The 19,854-nt window shown below is 37.5% G+C and overlaps 1 protein-coding gene across 1 annotated transcript in view; it reads right to left on the reverse strand.

Annotated features, from left to right (window-relative positions):
• The window catches only part of LOC133605614 (phospholipid-transporting ATPase ABCA1-like), a 212,824-nt gene that overhangs the window by 69,920 nt on the left and 123,050 nt on the right, over nt 1-19,854 (reverse strand). The window contains exons 17-24 of the mRNA XM_061958842.2: nt 10,684-10,905; nt 8,098-8,302; nt 4,885-5,001; nt 3,380-3,551; nt 3,119-3,250; nt 2,906-3,045; nt 1,141-1,278; nt 576-790 (exon numbers count right to left, since the gene is read on the reverse strand). Of these exons, the coding sequence (XP_061814826.2) occupies nt 576-790; nt 1,141-1,278; nt 2,906-3,045; nt 3,119-3,250; nt 3,380-3,551; nt 4,885-5,001; nt 8,098-8,302; nt 10,684-10,905 (1,341 nt within the window). The remainder of the gene's footprint in view (nt 1-575; nt 791-1,140; nt 1,279-2,905; nt 3,046-3,118; nt 3,251-3,379; nt 3,552-4,884; nt 5,002-8,097; nt 8,303-10,683; nt 10,906-19,854) is intronic.

The following is a 19,854-nucleotide window of genomic DNA, read 5'->3' on the forward strand; positions in this document are numbered from 1 at the left end:
CGCTTTTCTACCTTATTTTTTTTAAGGAACTCAAAGCGCTTTGACACTATTTCCACATTCACCCATTCACACACACACATTCACACACTGATGGCGGGAGCTGCCATGCACGGCGCTAACCAGGCCCATCAGGAGCAAGGGTGAAGTGTCTTGCTCAAGGACACAACGGACGTGACGAGGATGGTAGAAGGTGGGGACTGAACCAGTAACCCTCAGATTGCTGGCACGCCGTCCCCTGTATTGTTAAGCCCAGTGTTGTCGGTAATATTTCTACAACTACTACGACTACTATTACTTACTTATTATTAGTACTAAAAATAGTGGTGATTTGACATGAATAATACTATATCTGGACAAAAAGGTTGGAAGATAGCAAGAACAAAGTTGTACGATTTTCGAGAAAGAAGTTGTAATGTACAGTAACAGTCACATTTTTGGAGAAAATTTGCGATCTTGATACAGTACATAAATATGTTTTTGAGAATAAAATTGCAATGAACAAACTTAAGTCAAACTTTTCTAATATTTAAAACAGCACATTGCAACTGGTGTTACGTTTCAACTGTCACTTGTACCTCTTTGGCCTGACCATGAAGGGTGCCGCCTCGCTGGGCACTTATCTTGCCCGGAGCGCCGCGGACTAGTGTGAGGTAGTACCCACTGCCAAAGCATTTCTTCAGGAAGAGAGACGAGCCGCAGCAGCGCATCTTGCCGTGGGAGATGATGGCGATACGGTCACCCAAGATGTCCGCCTCGTCCATGTGGTGTGTGGACAGGATGATGGTGCGACCTATTATAATAACAATATTAATAAGAGGAATAAACAGCATGTACAGCTTCTTAACTACATCATAAGGCCTTAACTTTTGAATACCTTTTTATGGCCTGATTGATTGGTTAAACAAAGCAACAACATCAAAAAACTACAATGGTCATTTTTTTATTTTAGAAATTGACATTTTTTAGTTGTAGTAGTAATTTAATGATCTATTTTAACTTTTTTTCCCTCCAATATCGCACACCCAAGACTTTTCATAGCAGAAACATTGAGATGAGTTCCTCTGCTCCATGATGTTCTTTTCTAGGATCTTCCAGGTAGTGTCGAGACTTCAAAGCCTGAAGCTAGAAGTGATGGCATACCTGGTTTGTACTTCAGCAGCAGCTCCCAGATCCCCCTGCGGGCATAGGGGTCCACCCCTGCTGTGGGTTCATCTAAAATTACTATTTTTGAGCCGCCAACGAACGCTATAGCCACGGAAAGCTTCCTCTGCATGCCACCTAAAAAGGACAGAAAGAAGGTTTTGTTGGGTTATTTCATTGCTAATTTTTAGGAATCTCTTCAAAATTAAGCAGGACACATACAGTATATTTAGATTACACATAGCATACAATGCTTTGTTTTTGCTCCTCCTGCAAGTTATAAATGACAAACACCACTTTGCATGACATAAATAATCAGAACGACACAAAATAATATGCAAAATCAATGCTAGCACTACACTAACAAATCTACAGGCACACTTACCCAAGGTAGACGTGTCATTAATTACAATTAATGTGACCGATCTTCCCACCTGTTAATGCTAAACATCGCCACGCACAATTGAAATAACCAAAACGACGAAATAATCCACAAAGTCAATGGCAGCAGTTTGCTAGCTAATGTGCAAGGACACCTTACATAAGGTAGATGTAATGTATAAACAATGTATCTGTTCCTCTGGATGGTTAGCAATGATAAACTTACCATGCATGATAGAAATACACACAACAACCAAAATAATCCACACAATCAATGGCAGCAAGAGGCCAGCTAATGCACGAGCACACTTACAAAAATGTGTCGTATAAATAATATGAAAGTTACACCTGCCTGTTATTTACTATGGTATATTTACCACATTGCATGATAGAAATAAACAGAATGTTGCAAAATAAACCACCTAATCATTGCCAGCAGCACACTATATGACATGATTAATGTGACTACTCCTCCCGTCTGTTATTAATAATACAAGCCACCTTACATGATAGAAATAACCAGAACGATGCAGAATAATCCACAAATTCAATGCCAGCAGTGAGCAATCTAATTTACAAGGACATCTTACGTAAGGTAAATATTTCCGTATAATCAATGCAACTGTCCCTCTGGTTGGTTAATAACAATAAACGCCACATTTCGCGATAGAAATTAACACAACAAAAACAATCAACAAAATCAATGGCAGTTGGAGGCCAGTTAATGCACAAGCACACTTACATAGACGTGTCGTATAATTAATGTGATAGCTTCTACTGCCCGTAATGTACTATAACTACCACCTTGTATGATAAAAATAAACAGAATGACAACAAATAATCCACACAATCATTGCCAGCAGTATGCTAGCTAAAGTATAAGCACACCTACACAATGTTGACGTGTCGTAAATTAAATGTAACCTCTTCTCCCACTATTTATTAATAATAACAGCCACGTTGCATGTGAGAAAGAAATAGAACGACGCAAAAATAATACACTACATCAATTGCAGCAGTATGGTAGCTAATGCAAAAGTGCACTTACGTAGACATACGGTGTACTTAATGTGACAGCTCTTACTGCCCGTTATTTACTATCACTACCACCTTGTATGATAGAAATAAACAGAATGACGCACAATAATCCACACAATCAGTACCAGCTGTACGCTAGCTAATGTGCAAGCACATGCAATGTTGAAGTGTCGTATGGTAAATGCAACCTCTCCCTCCACTGGTAAATAATGATAACCGCCACTTCTTATGATAGAAATAAATAGAACAATGCAAAATAATCTACACAATCAATACCACCAGTATGCTAATGCACAAGATAAAGGTATAATGTATCTGTCTTGCCAGTTATTTATGTTAACCACACCTGACAGGTTCTTGGAGAGATCCTTGCGCTTGTGCTGCAAGCCGACGTCCGTGATCATCTGGTCCATCTCCACTTTCACCTCAGCGGCGCTCCGTCCCTTCAGTCGGGCGTAGAAGTATATATGCTCTTCCACTGTTAGTCTGTAATTACCGTCTTTAATTATTTATAGTGTGGACATGCAGGTATAGAGCACCGTTGACTGGATTGGCCTACTCATTATATAAGACGTTGTGTTGAGGACACATTCCCAAGTATTTGCGGATGCTGTCTACGTCAGTGTGGATGTCGTAGCCGTTGATGAGGGCCGTACCAGATGTAGGTGGGAAGAGTCCTGTGAGAATGGACCTGCACACATACTGCATTTTTACATAAGGTGCAATCCAAATGCAATTCATTAAATGTACTTTAATTTCAAAAGATGATGTTTGTGTGTGTACAGGTTGTGATGTATAATAAATCCATACTACAACTTGCATCGTTGTGGTTTTTCCGGCACCGTTGTGGCCCAGAAATGAAGTGATGTGGTTCTCGTAGAAGTCCACGCTTAGCCCGTCCACAGCCAACTTCTTTCCAGTCTTGTAGATTTTCACCAGGTTGCGCACTGACACCCCGGCTTTCAATGTGGGGTCGGCTTTTTCTAGATATTCTATCAGAAAAACAGCAACAACAAAAAAGAAAATAACACAACAATGACAATAACATTTTCATACAGTGGTGTAGTATCCAATGATGGTACCTGGGGCAGGTCAATCTTACAACAATGTATGGAGATAAGGTAAAAAACGTACAATAATTAAGTTGTACGTTCATTATTAACATTGTACTGTAGTTGGTTTTTGTTTTTTCTAAAACAGTAGTTCTAGAGGGCCGCAAAAAAATATATCTCAGCAGTGGTCCGTTTGGGTCGCATCTGTACTCAGTACTTAATCACTACTTGTGGCGGTAATAAATGATAAATGGGTTATACTTGTATAGCGCTTTTCTACCTTCAAGGTACTCAAAGCGCTTTGACAGTATTTCCACATTTACCCATTCACACACACATTCACAAACTGATGGCGGGAGCTGCCATGCAAGGCGCTAACCAGCAGCCATCAGGAGCAAGGGGTGAAGTGTCTTGCCCAAGGACACAACGGACGTGACTAGGATGGTAGAAGGTGGGGATTGAACCCCAGTAACCAGCAACCCTCCGATTGCTGGCATGGCCACTCTACCAACTTCGCCACGATATCAAACAAATAGAATAATTCTGGAGCTAAAGTCATTGATAAGTTTCTTCAGCGCCAAAAAATATGACCCAAATGGTGAAGCTGTATCTTTTTTTGCACTTCAATTTTATCATTAATTTAGTTCAAATGTATTTATTTTAGAACTGCGTAATTGCATCAAAATGTCCTTTCTTTTGCAGTATATATGATTAGTACTTATTTACCTAGTATCTAAGCCTTGATAACAATCGTTGTGATAAACACATGATTTCCTATTATTTGATAAGGTGTATCCAGTTAAACTGTAAGTAATGTGGATAGAATTATTGAATACGATTAAATTCAAGAGCAAGATTTCTATTTCAGTGTTAATATTTGAGCAGGTCCTGGGCCCTTTTGCAGTGGAAAAGTTGGGTCCTGACATTGAAAAGGTTAAGAACCCCTGCGCGGCGCCACTGGTCTTCATCTTTGATTGTATTTTGCAAACGTAAAGTGTCCACTTTTTAAACACATTTGCATCACATTGAGTATCTCTTAAAAAAAAAAAACGTCACTTTTCTTTGAAATAAAGTGTAAAAACCACTAATTATTGCTAGAAATGAGTGGGGAATAAAAATAGCCTGAATGCTAATTAGAAGCTTTCATCCATTAATGTGTTTTTCTCACCTGACGTGACGATGAGGAGGAAGGTGCGACACAATTAACCTTACCTCAAACATCCTGTACCCGAAACACTACACTGTATGTGTGAGTGTGTCTGTCTGTGTGTACCATTATTCAAGTTCGCGTCTTTCCGCAGGTCATCTTTGATGGAAGGCAAGGTCGTTCTCCCACACCAGTATGACGCAGTAAAAGGGAAGTACCACACCTTCGGGATTCCATATTGGCCTAGGACAAAATGTGTAATAATGATAAGACAAAAATAATTGTATAGCAAATCAATTGCGTTAACAGGGAGACATCTCTTACTCTAATTGGTAGGTTATAGCTGGGTTGAAATCACATGACCTAGAAGCACATCCAGGCACTTACCGGTTTCAGGCGATGGTCTAAGCCCCATTAGGCTATTGTTTATTTACCTGAATCCGTGCAGATTTAGGCTTATTTTGAAAGGTTTAGAGGCAAATATAAAAGCGATCATGAAAAAATATTTTAACTAGGACATAGTGGATTTATACACTCTTAAGAAAAATATGTTTTTTAAGATTTAAACCACTTATCACCAAGAGGTTACCTCTGCCTCACTTCACTTCACTTGACACGTATGGTATTTAGAGAGGAAAAGATTAAAGGCACGTCATGTCTTTACATCTGAGGGCTCCACAAATTAAACAGTAATCCGTGAAAGACAAACTTGGACTTATTCCTGCATGGAGAATGATATTTGATTGACGAGTGGGTTGCTGCTGTGATCGTGACGCTAATGAGAAAAAGGATACGCTTGTTTGCAATTGATTTCCTGCTACAAATATAAGTCTCATCTACAATTCATTTCTGCAGTTGTTTTTATGGTATGAAGTTCATATTTTGTCTCATTATTTAGTAGTATATGTCCCTGTTGTTCAGCAATGTTTGCTAGCAATATCAAGATTCAGTATTTGCTGTTGAGCCTACAAAGGATTTATTCATTTGTAATTATACTATTTAGGATATTTTCTTAGTGCAAACAAATAACAATGATGCTATAATGTTGTCATCCGTGTCGAATAAAGCACTTGGCTTTCCTGCACAACAACAACTGAGCTTTTAATATGTTGGATTGGAACAACAATCACAATATTTATTCCTAGGACTTAACATGACAGGTTATTTGTACAATCATGTATTCGTAGTTATATTTAGGCATAGCAACCCCAAAAAAACACAAACTAATGTGATCTCTTGTCCTTTTTTTTAACTTTTAGTTCTGCTCTCAAACACCCCTAATATAGTAGAGAATAAACTTGATTGCATCACAAAAAGTTTCTCAAACAAACCAAATGTTCAAACAAACATTTTACAAAGTGATCGCTGCAGACACAAACGGTCCCATTGTATTCCAAAATATGATAAAAGTGATATTTTTAAGAGCCATTTCCTTCTACGCACTTTTGTTTTTTCCTGACTTTATTACCTTTATGAGCCACTTCTTTCGGGACTCCTATGAAAGCTATTTCCTATCTCTCTATTTGAACAATCGGAACACCCAAGAACAGAACAGCAATACGACTGTTCTGCTCAAGCTCTACACTCACTCTCACTTCTTTTAATGCAACACTCAGGCTGCTTGACTATCATATGAATTAAGCCGCGAAAAAGAAAAACGGATGTGACATCATATGCAACCCTCCTATACAGTGCAAATCAAAGGAATGAGCAGGATAACTGTTTTTATATATTAAAAGATATAGTCACAATGTGCAGTAGACCTACATAAAGTTGTAAGTGTTAACTATATGGCAGTATCACAATGGAATAAAATGCTAATAATGCTAGTTGATAGCATGCTAACAGCTAACATGTTGGCAACCTGCATGGATCCAGTGTGTTAACATAGGAATGTATCTCACTTGATTGGGCAGGTGCTCAAATCTCAATCTTATAACGGCATGCTTTATGCGAACAGATTAAAAAAACAGTTAAGATTTTTTTTTAAATGGGCGACTAACTGCTAAATATATTTTACCAATGCCATTATTCCAATTCATCATAAATGCTAACAGTCTTGATAGCTAGCACACAAACAGGTTTGGTTTAATGGAATTCTGCTAAAATGTTGACTCCAAAAAAAAATCAGCAGTATGATAACATGTTACAGTTCAAATGCCAAAACTATATGTTGTTATAAAAAGCGGCTGTATTTCACGATAAGGTCTATCTTTTGAGGGCACTGATATTCGATTATTGAGACGCGCCATCTTCCTCGCTCAAACCTTTAGGATATACAAACAAACAGTGTTTGGGGTTATTTATGGTCTTGCTGAAATGTTTACACTCTGGACGGATGCCATTGAATTGTTTTTTTTTTTTTTTTTTAAATCATAGCTCTCCTGTAGGGTAGGCACGTGCCTGGGTATGCGCACGAACGGACTCGAAAAATGAGAGTCAATCGAATATATTCAGTTTGTGTGGAAGTGTTTTATAAAGTTTAACTAATGAAATGCAACAAATATTTATTTATCTATTAAATCATATTCCGTTAGTTTGAGGTGCTGTTGTTATCATTTTTGGTTTGAAAAATGTAACTAATGTGGTATCAGTCGTACGATGTCCCAAGTATTTCAAACATGGTAAAATTCCAAGAAAATAGAAATGCTAATATCGATGATAACTAGCAATGCCAACATATAAGGCAGATTCTATTTCCCATGAGATAAATTACAGTACTACTTTGCTAACACTTAATAAGGTAAATAAAGAGCTTAAAAATGTAACTGTGACAGTAAGACCAAGCTTCTTTTCATACGTTCTCGCCAGTTCCAGGTCCTAAATGGCTGTCAAAGTGGACCAACTTGTCGGATTACATCCTTAGACATCTACTTTCCAGGTGAAATGCATGATTTTTGATCTACAATAAACTTCCAAGGAGCAGGGAAGTGAGGAAACAGCAGACCGCTCGATGATGTAAACATATGGACACACAGTAGTGATCACTTCGCTGCTATAAATAGTTTGTCTGCGTTAGCGCGTATAATAACATCTTAATACCTGGTTAATATTCAAGTCACGAAAAGTAAATGGAGTATTGTTGGTGTTATCTATTGGATTTTATGTGCAGAATAGAGGACCCCCCATTGGCTCTGCCGTAAAACTGACTTTTAATATTTACGTTTAATATTTAGAATGCTTCTTTTTTTTTTTTTATCCATTCGTCGTCATGTCTTTCATGATTGTGGACGATAGGCAAAATTGCAAAGAAAGTGCAATTCCCCTTAAATGGACAGGTGTTAAGCATCTAAATCTCAATTTAATTAGCAGCCAACAGTTTGTATGCCAAAAACAAACCTGGGAAGACGTTCTCGATGTACCACGTGAGCGTCCAGTAGAGGGCGGCGTCCAACAGCATCATGAGAATGGACACGATGAAGGTGTAGCGCTCGCCGTCCTCAGGGCTCTGTCCCACGTTGTACCACTGGATGCCAATGCCTTGCTCCTCATACTTGGAGAAGTTCTCACAGCCGAAGCCGAAAGCCACGCAGGACAATAAACTCTACAACAATAAGTTGTTAGCATCTTGTTTAATGCCTGTGTTGCATTCAGAAACAGCCATACAGTATAATAAAGTGATTCAGCATATGGATCGAAAACAAGTCATAAATTCAGTATGGAGGAAACATTAGCAGGCTATCACTCTGCATCACCAGCTGCTAGCATCACGCCTCATTTCCTCGCAGTGTTGGTACTCAGAAAGAAACATTTCCTGAGGCTTCCCAGCCTAACTATCATAGATTCTGGTGGTCTCCTGGTTGTGGATGGTTTCACTGATTATTACTCTCAATGGGCTTTGCCTTTATAGCTTTTGACACCATCTTGGGAACGTACCGGTACCTATATTCTTTTATCATTCTTTTAGTTTTTATTATCCTATACCGGCGTACTTAATATATTCAGGGGTGTTCACAGGGGCCACATAAAGTAACATCCAACTTTTGTTTACTCAAAAGGTGTGAAATAAAAGGAAATGACAGGGACAAGAAGTAATAGATGGATGGATGGACAGTCAAAACTGTGTTAAGAGTCAACCTACTGCCACTCGCCCTTAAAAAATTAAATTCCCGTCCTGAGAAAATTATCTTAAAATTTTAAACAAACTAAATCGTAGTGATATATGTGACAAAGCAAATAATTACCGTATTTTCCTGATCACAGGGCGCACCGGATTATAAAGCGCACTGCCGATGAATGGTCTATTTTTGATTTTTTTTCCCACATATTAGGCGCACCGGATTATAGGGCGCATTAAAGGAGTCATATTATTCTTATTTTTTTCTAAATTGAAAACACTTCCTTGTGGTCTACATAACATGTAATGGTGGTTCTTTGTCAAAATGTTGCATAGATTATGTTTTACAGATCATCTTGTGTCCCGTGAAAAACCGTTCGACCGGAACTCTAATAACTAAAGTTCCTTAGGTGAATAATGTAAGCTCACTACACCGGTATGTTTTAGCGCTTTCACGGCGAGTTTACTGACAGATATAAGTAAGAACTTTACACTACTTTTTATTAGATATGGTAACAGCGGAGGATGAATGTCACATAACAGGAAGATAGAGAAAAAGAAGATTATCGACTACGGTGTTGGCGCGGACGCGCGCAATTTTTCAGGATTTATGCAGATCCCAAATACAGATCAGCAGGTACCAGAAGGTAAGAAAAGTTGCTTTTGCATAATATTGCGAAACAAAACGCCAGATATGTTTTACCTTATACACACACCATAATAATACTTGTATGTTTAATAGGCCGACAATCCTTCAAGCGGTGCGGCTCCATAGCTTACCAAAGTTGTACTAAAACATTTTGATAGATTTTTGAGCATGTGTAATGTTCTATATTTTTAATGGAACATTTAAAATGTTGGTGTTGTTTACTTGAGACCCATCATAGTGCAGTACACGTATCTCTTATGTTTGACTGCCATCTACTGGTCACACTTATCATTACACCATGTACCAAATAAAATAGCTTTGAGGTGGGTGTGCTCAACCAAAATAATTCCTTAAATTAGGCGCACTGTCGAGTTTTGAGGAAAAACAAATATTTTAAGTGTGACTTATAGTCTGAAAAATACGGTAAACAAAAATCTTGTTTTTACTTATTTCAGTTACGATGGCGGAAATCAAGATAGCCACATCCACGAAAGCTATTTTTGAATTTGCCTTGTCTGAATACAAACAACTTATGGGAAAATATGCCCTCTTTCTGCAACATTCAAAAAAGAGAAAACACAGACGCTATTGCTAGCGACGTACAGTGTATATACCACATTAAATAAACGTAGTTTACACTACAGTGACGTTACTATATATAAACGTACATATAACATGTAACAATACATTGTTTATGGCTGATTTACTGCGACTAAAACTCATCAGAAACGCTCATAACGGATATTGTAGAAGCAGACATCATTGTTTGCATCCAGAGCAGCCATCTTTGATACAAACTCGGGGGTGGTGAGAATTTTCTGACTTTCCGAGTCGGGGCGTTCCAGTAGAAATTCCGACGAGGAACTCAGAAATTCCAACTTCCCAGTACAAATGGAACGCTTGCATGTAAGCGTTCGCATCGACTTCCGTCTTAATAACTAATGGGGAAAAGGGGAGAATTTCACGACTACAAAACACAACAAAAAGAGTGGAGATCTGTGTAATTCGTAAGAAAAATGGTCACCCCTGTGGTCATGTAACACAAACCCTAGCGACAGCACAGATTGAAAAAGCAGTATGTCTCTGCCTGCGAAAAGGACATCAAACGGACAAATGATTGTTGTAGCATCATAAAAGGTCACACAAGAAAGGATTGAACGTTGATCAGAGGTTTGTCTTCCACTGCCAAACATCTTAAAGCTAGATTCCAAGAACTTACCGCAGCAACCTTAACCCCGAAACTGAGGACGTCCCTCCAGGCGTAGCAAAGGACATGTGGCAGGTAGAGGACAAAGTAGATAAGACCGCCACAAGCCGCCGCCAGGTTGGCCTTGGAGAAGAAGACGCTAATAAAGAAGCACTGGGTGATGGTGGCCAGGCAGAAGACCAGCAGGAAGACGAAGATGACCGTGGGGTCGCTATACTGGAGCACTTTACCATACTGTGTACAAAGAAGACACAATTGAGGGTACAGAAAACAACATGGACAATTTAAGAAAGATTTCCAAGCAAACAGGATTAGAATCGTTTTTTACATTAGATTGGAGGAGGACCCTACCCCTAATTTTAGGTAGTTCAAATAGCTAAAATGTTAATGATAAATGTTGCGGTCCTGGCTTTACCCTGTTCCAGTGTGATACGAGGATCAGAGTTGGTCAAATTGAATAATATACATTTTTGTCGGTTCAAATTATCTTGGTTAAAATGAAGCTTACAGAGCATTGGAGACTTCAAAGGGGCATATCATGCTTTTTTCTACATCCTTGTGGTTTACATGTAATGGTGGCTGATTGGTGAGAAGTTTTCATCGATTTTGTTTTACAGACCTATTTTCAAACCATTGTTTTGTTCCCTTTCAAAATGATTTGTTTTGTATGGCAGACTTATTAAATGCGTATGAAGCCCTCCTTAACACGCCCCCTCACGCTGAGTGAGCATTCGCCTCCACCCGGCAGAAATGTTTTGTAATTTTTAGCTCTCTTGCTTTTTTTGTGCACAATCTTCGTTTGGATAAAGATGTTGATTCGAGGTGTAACCACTATACAGCTGGGCAAGTGTTTAACAGCTAGCTGACCAAGCTCTCGTCCACAGCTGCCAGACAATGATTGCACAAAGGACTTTGGTGACCGTCACCAGCCATCTGTTTTGAGTGACAATCACCGCAACACCACATCCCAGATGGTATAGCGAGATCAGCGGCTCACCGTGGTCTGTTGTTAGCAACAAGGAATGTACAGGTCTGGAACTTTACCTTGGCTAAGGTTAAACTTCTACCAAGTTCTTAATTTTGTAATGCTAGATCCTGGACATATACATGTGTATATTAACAATAAAAGGTTTTTCTAAACTATATTATGGAAATATTTCCGCTTCACGGCTGTTTTGAGGGTTTAACAAATGTTCAAGCCGGCTATAGAGTAAGCTAAGCTACGAGATATTTCGCAAACGTAATAACGTATTATAAATACTAATTGGGCCATTGGCAAACACGGTAGAAACTGATCCAATAAAAGTTTTGGATCAGTTTAGTTTTTAGCATAATCATTATTTTGCTTACATTAAAGAGCTAAGTGAGCTACACAAAAACTACAGCTAATGTTGTTACCGTATCATTCACACATTTCTAACCGACTGTTATTACTTAATGTTTCAGTGTCTCCTCCATCTCTATAAATGGTAGACACCGACTCCGCCATTACAATTACCTTCTGAGAAAATCCATCTTTATAATGCTGCAGTTTGGTAAAGCAGGAATCTTTGAAATGGTTTGCACACACAAAGAGAGACTTCTTCACAGTTGAAGGCGCATTGCATTGCCGATAAGCAAAAAAGTTAGGCAGGCACTTTTTACTTCTGTGACTGGAGGTTTGAATAGTGTCTTGTGTTTGGTAAAATAACAGAGCCATTCCGTTTGTTGTGTGATATCTTGGCCATTTTGTCGTCTAAACTACAAATGCTCGTCACATAAATTAAAAATGGCAGACACGCGCAAGGCATTTTGGGTACATTTATATCATATATGGATAATCCGATGACTGTGTGCCCAATTTCTCACATTCCAAATGAACCGTTCAAAGTGGTCAGCAAGACAAGTTTGTTTTATAAATATCTCTGCAATGCTTCCACGCTTTGATTTCAAATTTTCGGAACTTATAAAGATCCCAAATACACAACAGCAGGCAAGGAAGTTGATTTTGCATAATAAGGCCCTTTAAAAGTGCCAAAAACTGCGGTAAGTCATTTTTACTCTGTGTTTTACCCTGTCTCGGAGTGATGGAACCATCAGGGTAGGAAAATAGCTAAATGAAGCCTACTTTTGTCCTTCAAAAGTTTCTAAAATTAAAGTTAGGAATCTTAACCGGACACTGGAGACGAAAATCATGCAACAAAATAATTCCTATTCCTGTTGGTTAGAAGTCTCCAAAATGAAGGACAGGACTACCTTGTTACAGAGTGACATAAGACTCAGGGTATGGTGGGTTGTTCAAAACTCTCTAAAATCAGATAGGATCCTCCTCAAATTATTTATTAATCAACAGGATCACCTTAAGTATAAGCGCTAGGAGCATAGAGCTGAAGGCCAATGGTAGCGCACCAGACACAGCCCAGCTCAGCCAATAGATGGCACTCCTCATGCCCATGATCCGCACTGTCTCCTTTAGTCGGGATTCCTTCTCAGCCACGATACTCTTAATGATCATGGCCACTGAGTAGATCCATGCTAGCGTCATGTACAAGGGGAGGGAGCTAGCCAGAGCCCGCAGGAACCTGTAGGAGGGGCGGCAATAAGGAGCCATACTAAAACCAAAACGGATACGCAATTTATACCATTTCAAAGTAGCAAAAAACAGTATTTCAATCTCTGCGTTCTTGTTTGGATGGTCTGTAAGTGAGGACAAGGATCAAAGCATTTTGGTGGATGCAACCTTCATTTTCCGTAAGTACCCTATTGTGGTGCACATGTCAATTAATTGTTCTTTTGGAAATTCCAAGCAATGATTCTCCATCTCTATCATTTCCAAACTTTGCTTATTTTAGTACCACATTGTTGAGAGCGTTCTTTTACGGTACAATCACTTTTAGTACCCTAATGCCTTGTTTTCCAAGAATCTACTTACATTTTAGTGTTTTTTTGTGCTTCCCGTTTCCAAGGGCGGCTGGTCTTAATGCTACCTTAGGAGCAACAACTCTTGTTTGGTTTTTGGTGGATTGGGCGGAGGGGCAGTCATGATAGTCTGAAGAGAGTGGAGATTAACTGTGTGGACCCTGTTCCGGTCGTCGAGTATATCGTCCTGTGAACCTTATCTGCAAATCTGTAGAAGACAGCATACGGTACCTGACAGAGTAACAGAAACTGTCGCCCACGTAGCAGTCTGTCTATAACATCCCTTGTTATATGGAACTTTGCCTTCAGTTTGGAGACAGTGCTTGTGCTCACTTCAAACAATGCCGCAACTTGGTTTTGTAAAACACCAGCCTGAAGTTTCCCTATTGCAGATCAGTCAAACATGACGTGCCCATTCTTAGAGCAGAAACCTACTGATCGCTGTAACAGGTCTCATTTTCACAAGTGCGAGGGTACCGAAAACTTAAAACAAGAGTCAATAGCAACAGCAAAATAATCTGTTTTGCACTGGGAGAGAAGATTTTACTTTTTTTTTTTTTCCCACGTGCAGAACCTATATACTCAGCTATGCTCATCCCAGAAATGCATGATCCTTACAAATGTGGTACCTTTTAAAATGTTAATAGACGGCATACAATTTACTGCCAGGAAGCATAGTTATAAAACAATTCCACAAATATTTGTAAATAAATTAACCATGGGTGCAATATTGAGGATATCCGATTCACAGCTGACCTGCATCTGAATTGGGGCACATGGGAGCATGATATTTGTTTTTAATGCTTCCTTAGTTAAAACTAATTATTACTCTAATCTTATTTGCTTCAATAAAAACAATCCTAATTTTTTGTTTAACACCGTAGCATCGCTAATGTAACCAGGGTTTTCTCCCAGTAGCTCCACCCACTCGGCTGATGACTTTATCCAAATACCGTATTCACTAAAAAAATTGAGCTCATTAGAAAAGAGATTAAACACACTATGTCCCAGCTCTAGCTGGGTTCCCTAAACATAGACAGGAATGTGTGCATTATGGCAAATGCTTTCCAAAATAATCTCTCTCGTTTTGAAAAAAAAATATTGGAGGAACTCTAGCGATTAGTTAATCGGACAAAACAAACATCATGTCTACACGATCCGTTTCTTGGGAAAGTCATCAAGGAGCTGTTTGTAATACTAGGACCATCAGTGCTTAATATTATTAACCTATTCCTCTGCTGCGGTACTGTTCCCTTAACATTCAAAACAGCGGTAATTCATCCTCTGCTTAAAAGACCTAACCTCGATTCTGTCGCACCTACCTAAAAAAATGTTGCACAACAGCTAATACTCTGCATCCAACAATCTTTGTGCACCCTTTTAGTTGCAAAAATAACTAATGATCTATAGCGAACTATGGATGCTGATGCGTCATCCATGTTGCTGCTACTTGATCTCAACGCTGCTTTCGATACCGTTGATCATAACTTTCTATTAGAACACATCAAACCACGTGTCGGTATGTCAGACTTAGCTTTTTCTTTGATTAACTCCGATCTCATTGAAATGATGCACTGTGTATCCCATAATAACGTGACCTCGGAGTATGTTAAGGTAACGTGCGGAGTCCCACAGGGTTCGATGCTTGGCCCTGCACTCTTATGCACTGTTATGCTGATGACACACAACTCTGCATGCCCCTAAAGCTGACCAACACACCAGATTGTAGTCATCTGGAGGCGTCTCTTAATGATATTAAACAATGGATGTCCGGAAACTTCCTGCATCTTAACGCTAACAAAACAGAAATGTTGATTATCTGTCTTGTTAGATTCAGGTACTTGTTTAAGGAAACCACATTGAAATTCGATAATAAAACAATAATACAAAGCGACTGGTTGAAGAATATTGGTATCATGTTTGACCCAACTCTCTTGTTTGAGTCACACATTAAGAGTGTTACTCAAACACTCTTAATCACCTCCGTAATGTCGCAAAAATACCCATTTTGTCCATCAGTAAAGCTAAGATCATTATTTATGCGTTCGTTACGACTCGTCTCGATTATTGTAATGTATTATTTTCGAGTCTCCCCATTTCCAGGATCAAAAGATTACAGTTGGTTCAGACTTTTGACCAGGACAAGACAGTTTGATCATATTACGCCGATATTACGCCGGGGCAAGTCAGGTGTGGTTTTAATTAGAGATGTCCGATAATATCGGCCGATAAATGCTTTAAAATGTAATATCGGAAATTACCGGTATCATTTTTTTTAATATCAGTATCGTTTATTTATTTTTTTGTTGTTTTTGTTTTTTTATTAAATCAACATAAAAAACACAAGATACACTTACAATTAGTGCAGCAACCCAAAAAACCTCCCTCCCCCATTTACGATCATTCACACAAAAGGGTTGTTTCTTTCTGTTATTAATATTCTGGTTCCGACATTATATATCAATATATATCAATACAGTCTGCAAGGGATACAGTCCGTAAGCACACATGATTGTGCGTGCTGCTGGTCCACTAATAGTACTAACCTTTAACAGTTAATTTTACTCATTTTCATTAATTACTACTTTCTATGTAACTGTTTTTATATTATTTTACTTTCTTTTTTATTCAAGACATTTTTTTAAATGTATTTATCTTATTTTATTTTATTATTTTTTTAAAAAAGGACCGTATCTTCACCATACCTGATTGTCCAAATTAGGCATAATAATGTGTTAATTCCACGACTGTATATATCGGTATCGGTTGATATCGGTATCGGTAATTAAGAGTTGGACAATATCAGATATCGGCAAAAAAGCCATTATCGGACATCCCTAATTTTAATGTTTTATTACTTACATACAAAATACAAAACGGTCTAGCACCATCTTATTTTGCTTATTGTATTGTACCCTACGTTCCATCCACAAATCTAGGTTTCAAGAACGCTGACTTATTAGTGATTCCCAGACCCCAAAAAAGTCTACAGGCTCTAGAGCGTTTTCTATTCGGGCCCCAGTACTCTGGAATGCCCTATTGGCAACAGTTAGAGATACTACCTCAGTAGAAACATTTAAGTACCACCTTAAAACTTATCTATATACTCTAGCTTTTTAAATAGACTCTGTTTTAAATCAGTTGACCTGCCCCTTCTCTCTCTTTTATTCCCTCCTCTCTCCTGCAAGGAGAGGTTACCAGATGGCCACGGATAATCCCTGGTGAGACACCAGTCTGGAGGAGGTGATTGCTGTTCTAAATCATGACCTAGAGTGGACCACTCCTCTATGACCTGGATGGAGACCTCCTATGACCCTCTGCTTCCCCCCAATGAACTGGACTTTCATATTATCATTAATGATGTCATTGTGGTTTGTGCAGCCCTTCGAGGAACCTGTGGTCAAGGGATATATAAATTAACTTTGAATGATTGATGTTTATACCAGTGGGCTATCTTTGTAGTTTTTACGTATCAAAGACATTTTTTTATTCAAATTGGGTACACAGAGTATCTAATTCCCTTCTTGTTTTTTTTTTAACACTATCATGAACTATAATATACGGATTGTACCACATGGGTGAAAAAACATTGGAATTGTGCCACTTAAAAAAAGAACTGCACTTTGGTTGCCAGTTTTTCACAATCCCTATACAAGACAAGGACACAAATGTCTCTCTTTTCATGCAGTCTGTATATATATATATACATATATATATATATATATATACATATATATATATATATATATAAATACACACATATATACACACACACGTGTATATATATATATATATACACATATACACACAAACACGTGTGTATATATATATAGATACACACACACGTGTATATATATATATATATATACACATTTACACTCACACACGTGTGTATATATATATATATATATATATATATATATATATATATATATATAAATAAACACACACACATATATACATACATACATGTATATATGTATGTATGCATATATATATATACATATATATATATATATATATATATATATATATATATATATATACATATATATATATACATATATACATTTATATATATATATATATATATATATATATATATATATATATATACATATATACACACACACATACATAAACCAATATTTTGGTACCGGTACTAAAATTATTTCGGTACTTTTCTAAATAAAGGGGACCAAAAAAAATTGCATTATTGGCCTTATTTTAACAAAAAATCTTAGGGTACATTAAACATATGTTTCTTATTGCAGTTAAGCCCTTACATAGAATAGTATACCGGTATATATATATATTAAGGCTGCAGCTAACGATTATTTTTCTATCGATTAATCCATAGATTATTTTTTCGATTAATCGGTTAATCTATAGATTATTTTTTCGATTAATCTATAGATTATTTTTCCTTTTACCGATTATTTTTTTTATTTAAAATGAAGATGAAAAAATAAATGTTGGCCAGTTTTTTCAAAAGGCATGACTTTTATATACAAAAAAAAAAGTATGGCCACTCAGTCAACATTGACAACAACATGACAAAATATTCTGTAACAATGTAAACATTTAAAACTTTTAACATTTAACAAAATTAAAAGTAGCTTATTTGCTTTTTAATGTGCAAATATAAAAGTAAACACCCAGTGCAAATCTTGATATTCTGCAATAGTATAAGCATTTCTAAAGTAAAAGTATTGCTTATTTTGCTTTAAAATGTGCAAAAATAAAGATAAACATCCAATACAAAAAAGTGCAAAACGAAATATTCTGTAACAGTGTAAACATTTCAACAAAAGTAAAAGTATTGCTTATTTTGCTTAATAACACAACAATGATAGTATGATTAAAGTGAAAGTTAATTGTTGGTTTCTACATAGTATATGTAACTGTTAATGTTGTAAAAGGTATTTGCACAACTAATTAACGTTAGCGTTAAAGAGGAGCGCGTCTTTGTAAACACTGAACAGGCATGCCAAACGCGCCTCTCAGAGCGAAACAGTGTTTTAGTTTATGAATTTACAACGCAGATACAAATGACACATTCATGATTTTGTGTAATGATGACAATGTATACTCACGCGGACGATTGACTAGTTGATGGTGATGGCAAGAACGCTGTCGGGTGTTTTCTTTTCAAATGTTCCTTCATAGCCGTTGTGCTGCTATGATAGGCCATTTCCGCTCGACACAGTGTGCATACAACAACTGTCAAGTGTTTTGCTTTTTTCGCTGTGCTTATCCCACACTTGAAGGGATGTACCAATGCTGAATGTGGCTTCTGGATTTCACTCAAAAGACCAGACCGTAGTTACTTTTTCCTTTTATTTTCCTTTAGTTTGCAACAGTTTTTCCAACCAAGAAACAGCTTCTTTTTTCTTCTTTAGTCTTTTTAGCAGTCTTTAGCAGTGTTAATAGACTTTAGTTTCTTTAGCTGTCATTAGCTGTCTTTAGTAGCCTTTAGTAGCCTTTAGCTTCTTTAGTAGGTGAAAAACCTTTAAGGACAAAACACCACAAGATTAACATGCTGTAAAAAATCAATCAATTATCAATCCCATAATTTACAACTATTAATTAGCTATCAAACTCTTAACCATTAAACAAGTGCAAGAAAATGGACACATCTTTTCCCTTTAAGTTAAAACAGATTTTAAATAAATTGTCTCAACATAAATGCACCAAAATACATATAAAATACATTTAACACCAGAAACACAATAGATAAATGCAACAGAAAACCCAATATGCAAATACATAAATACCTAACCAATTAACCACCTATTTAGATACATATTTAAAATCCATATTCAATATAAATATATTATTAATTTAGCAGTGAAACACTCAATCTTAAACGCTGTCTACTGGTAGAAAAATGCCCCTTTTTCTACGCCCTCACCAACACAGTTAAATCCAACACTTTAAATTGAGCGACTTCACCCTCCTGATGAAGCAAACTGCTCCAACATTTATCAAACTAAGCAAAGAATATCAACACTAAACAACAGTTACATAACACACTGTGTGTATTTAGCCTCCAGACTAAGCACGCTACATGCACACAACCCCCCCTCCCATCTCACCAGCGCAACAGGTGCGCCACACCCACGAAGAGAAATATTAAATCTTACATACTTTTGGCACAACTCTGGGTTATCTGTAATGAACTAAACCTTTTTCCACTCTGCGCTGGCGTCTTTTGTACTCCTTGATTTGACACAGCGGTCTAATTACCGGGCTCGTGCACCAGCAGATGAGACAGGAGCGCGC

This window comes from Nerophis lumbriciformis, linkage group LG05 (genome assembly GCF_033978685.3).
Source record: "Nerophis lumbriciformis linkage group LG05, RoL_Nlum_v2.1, whole genome shotgun sequence".
Lineage (NCBI taxonomy): Eukaryota > Metazoa > Chordata > Actinopteri > Syngnathiformes > Syngnathidae > Nerophis > Nerophis lumbriciformis.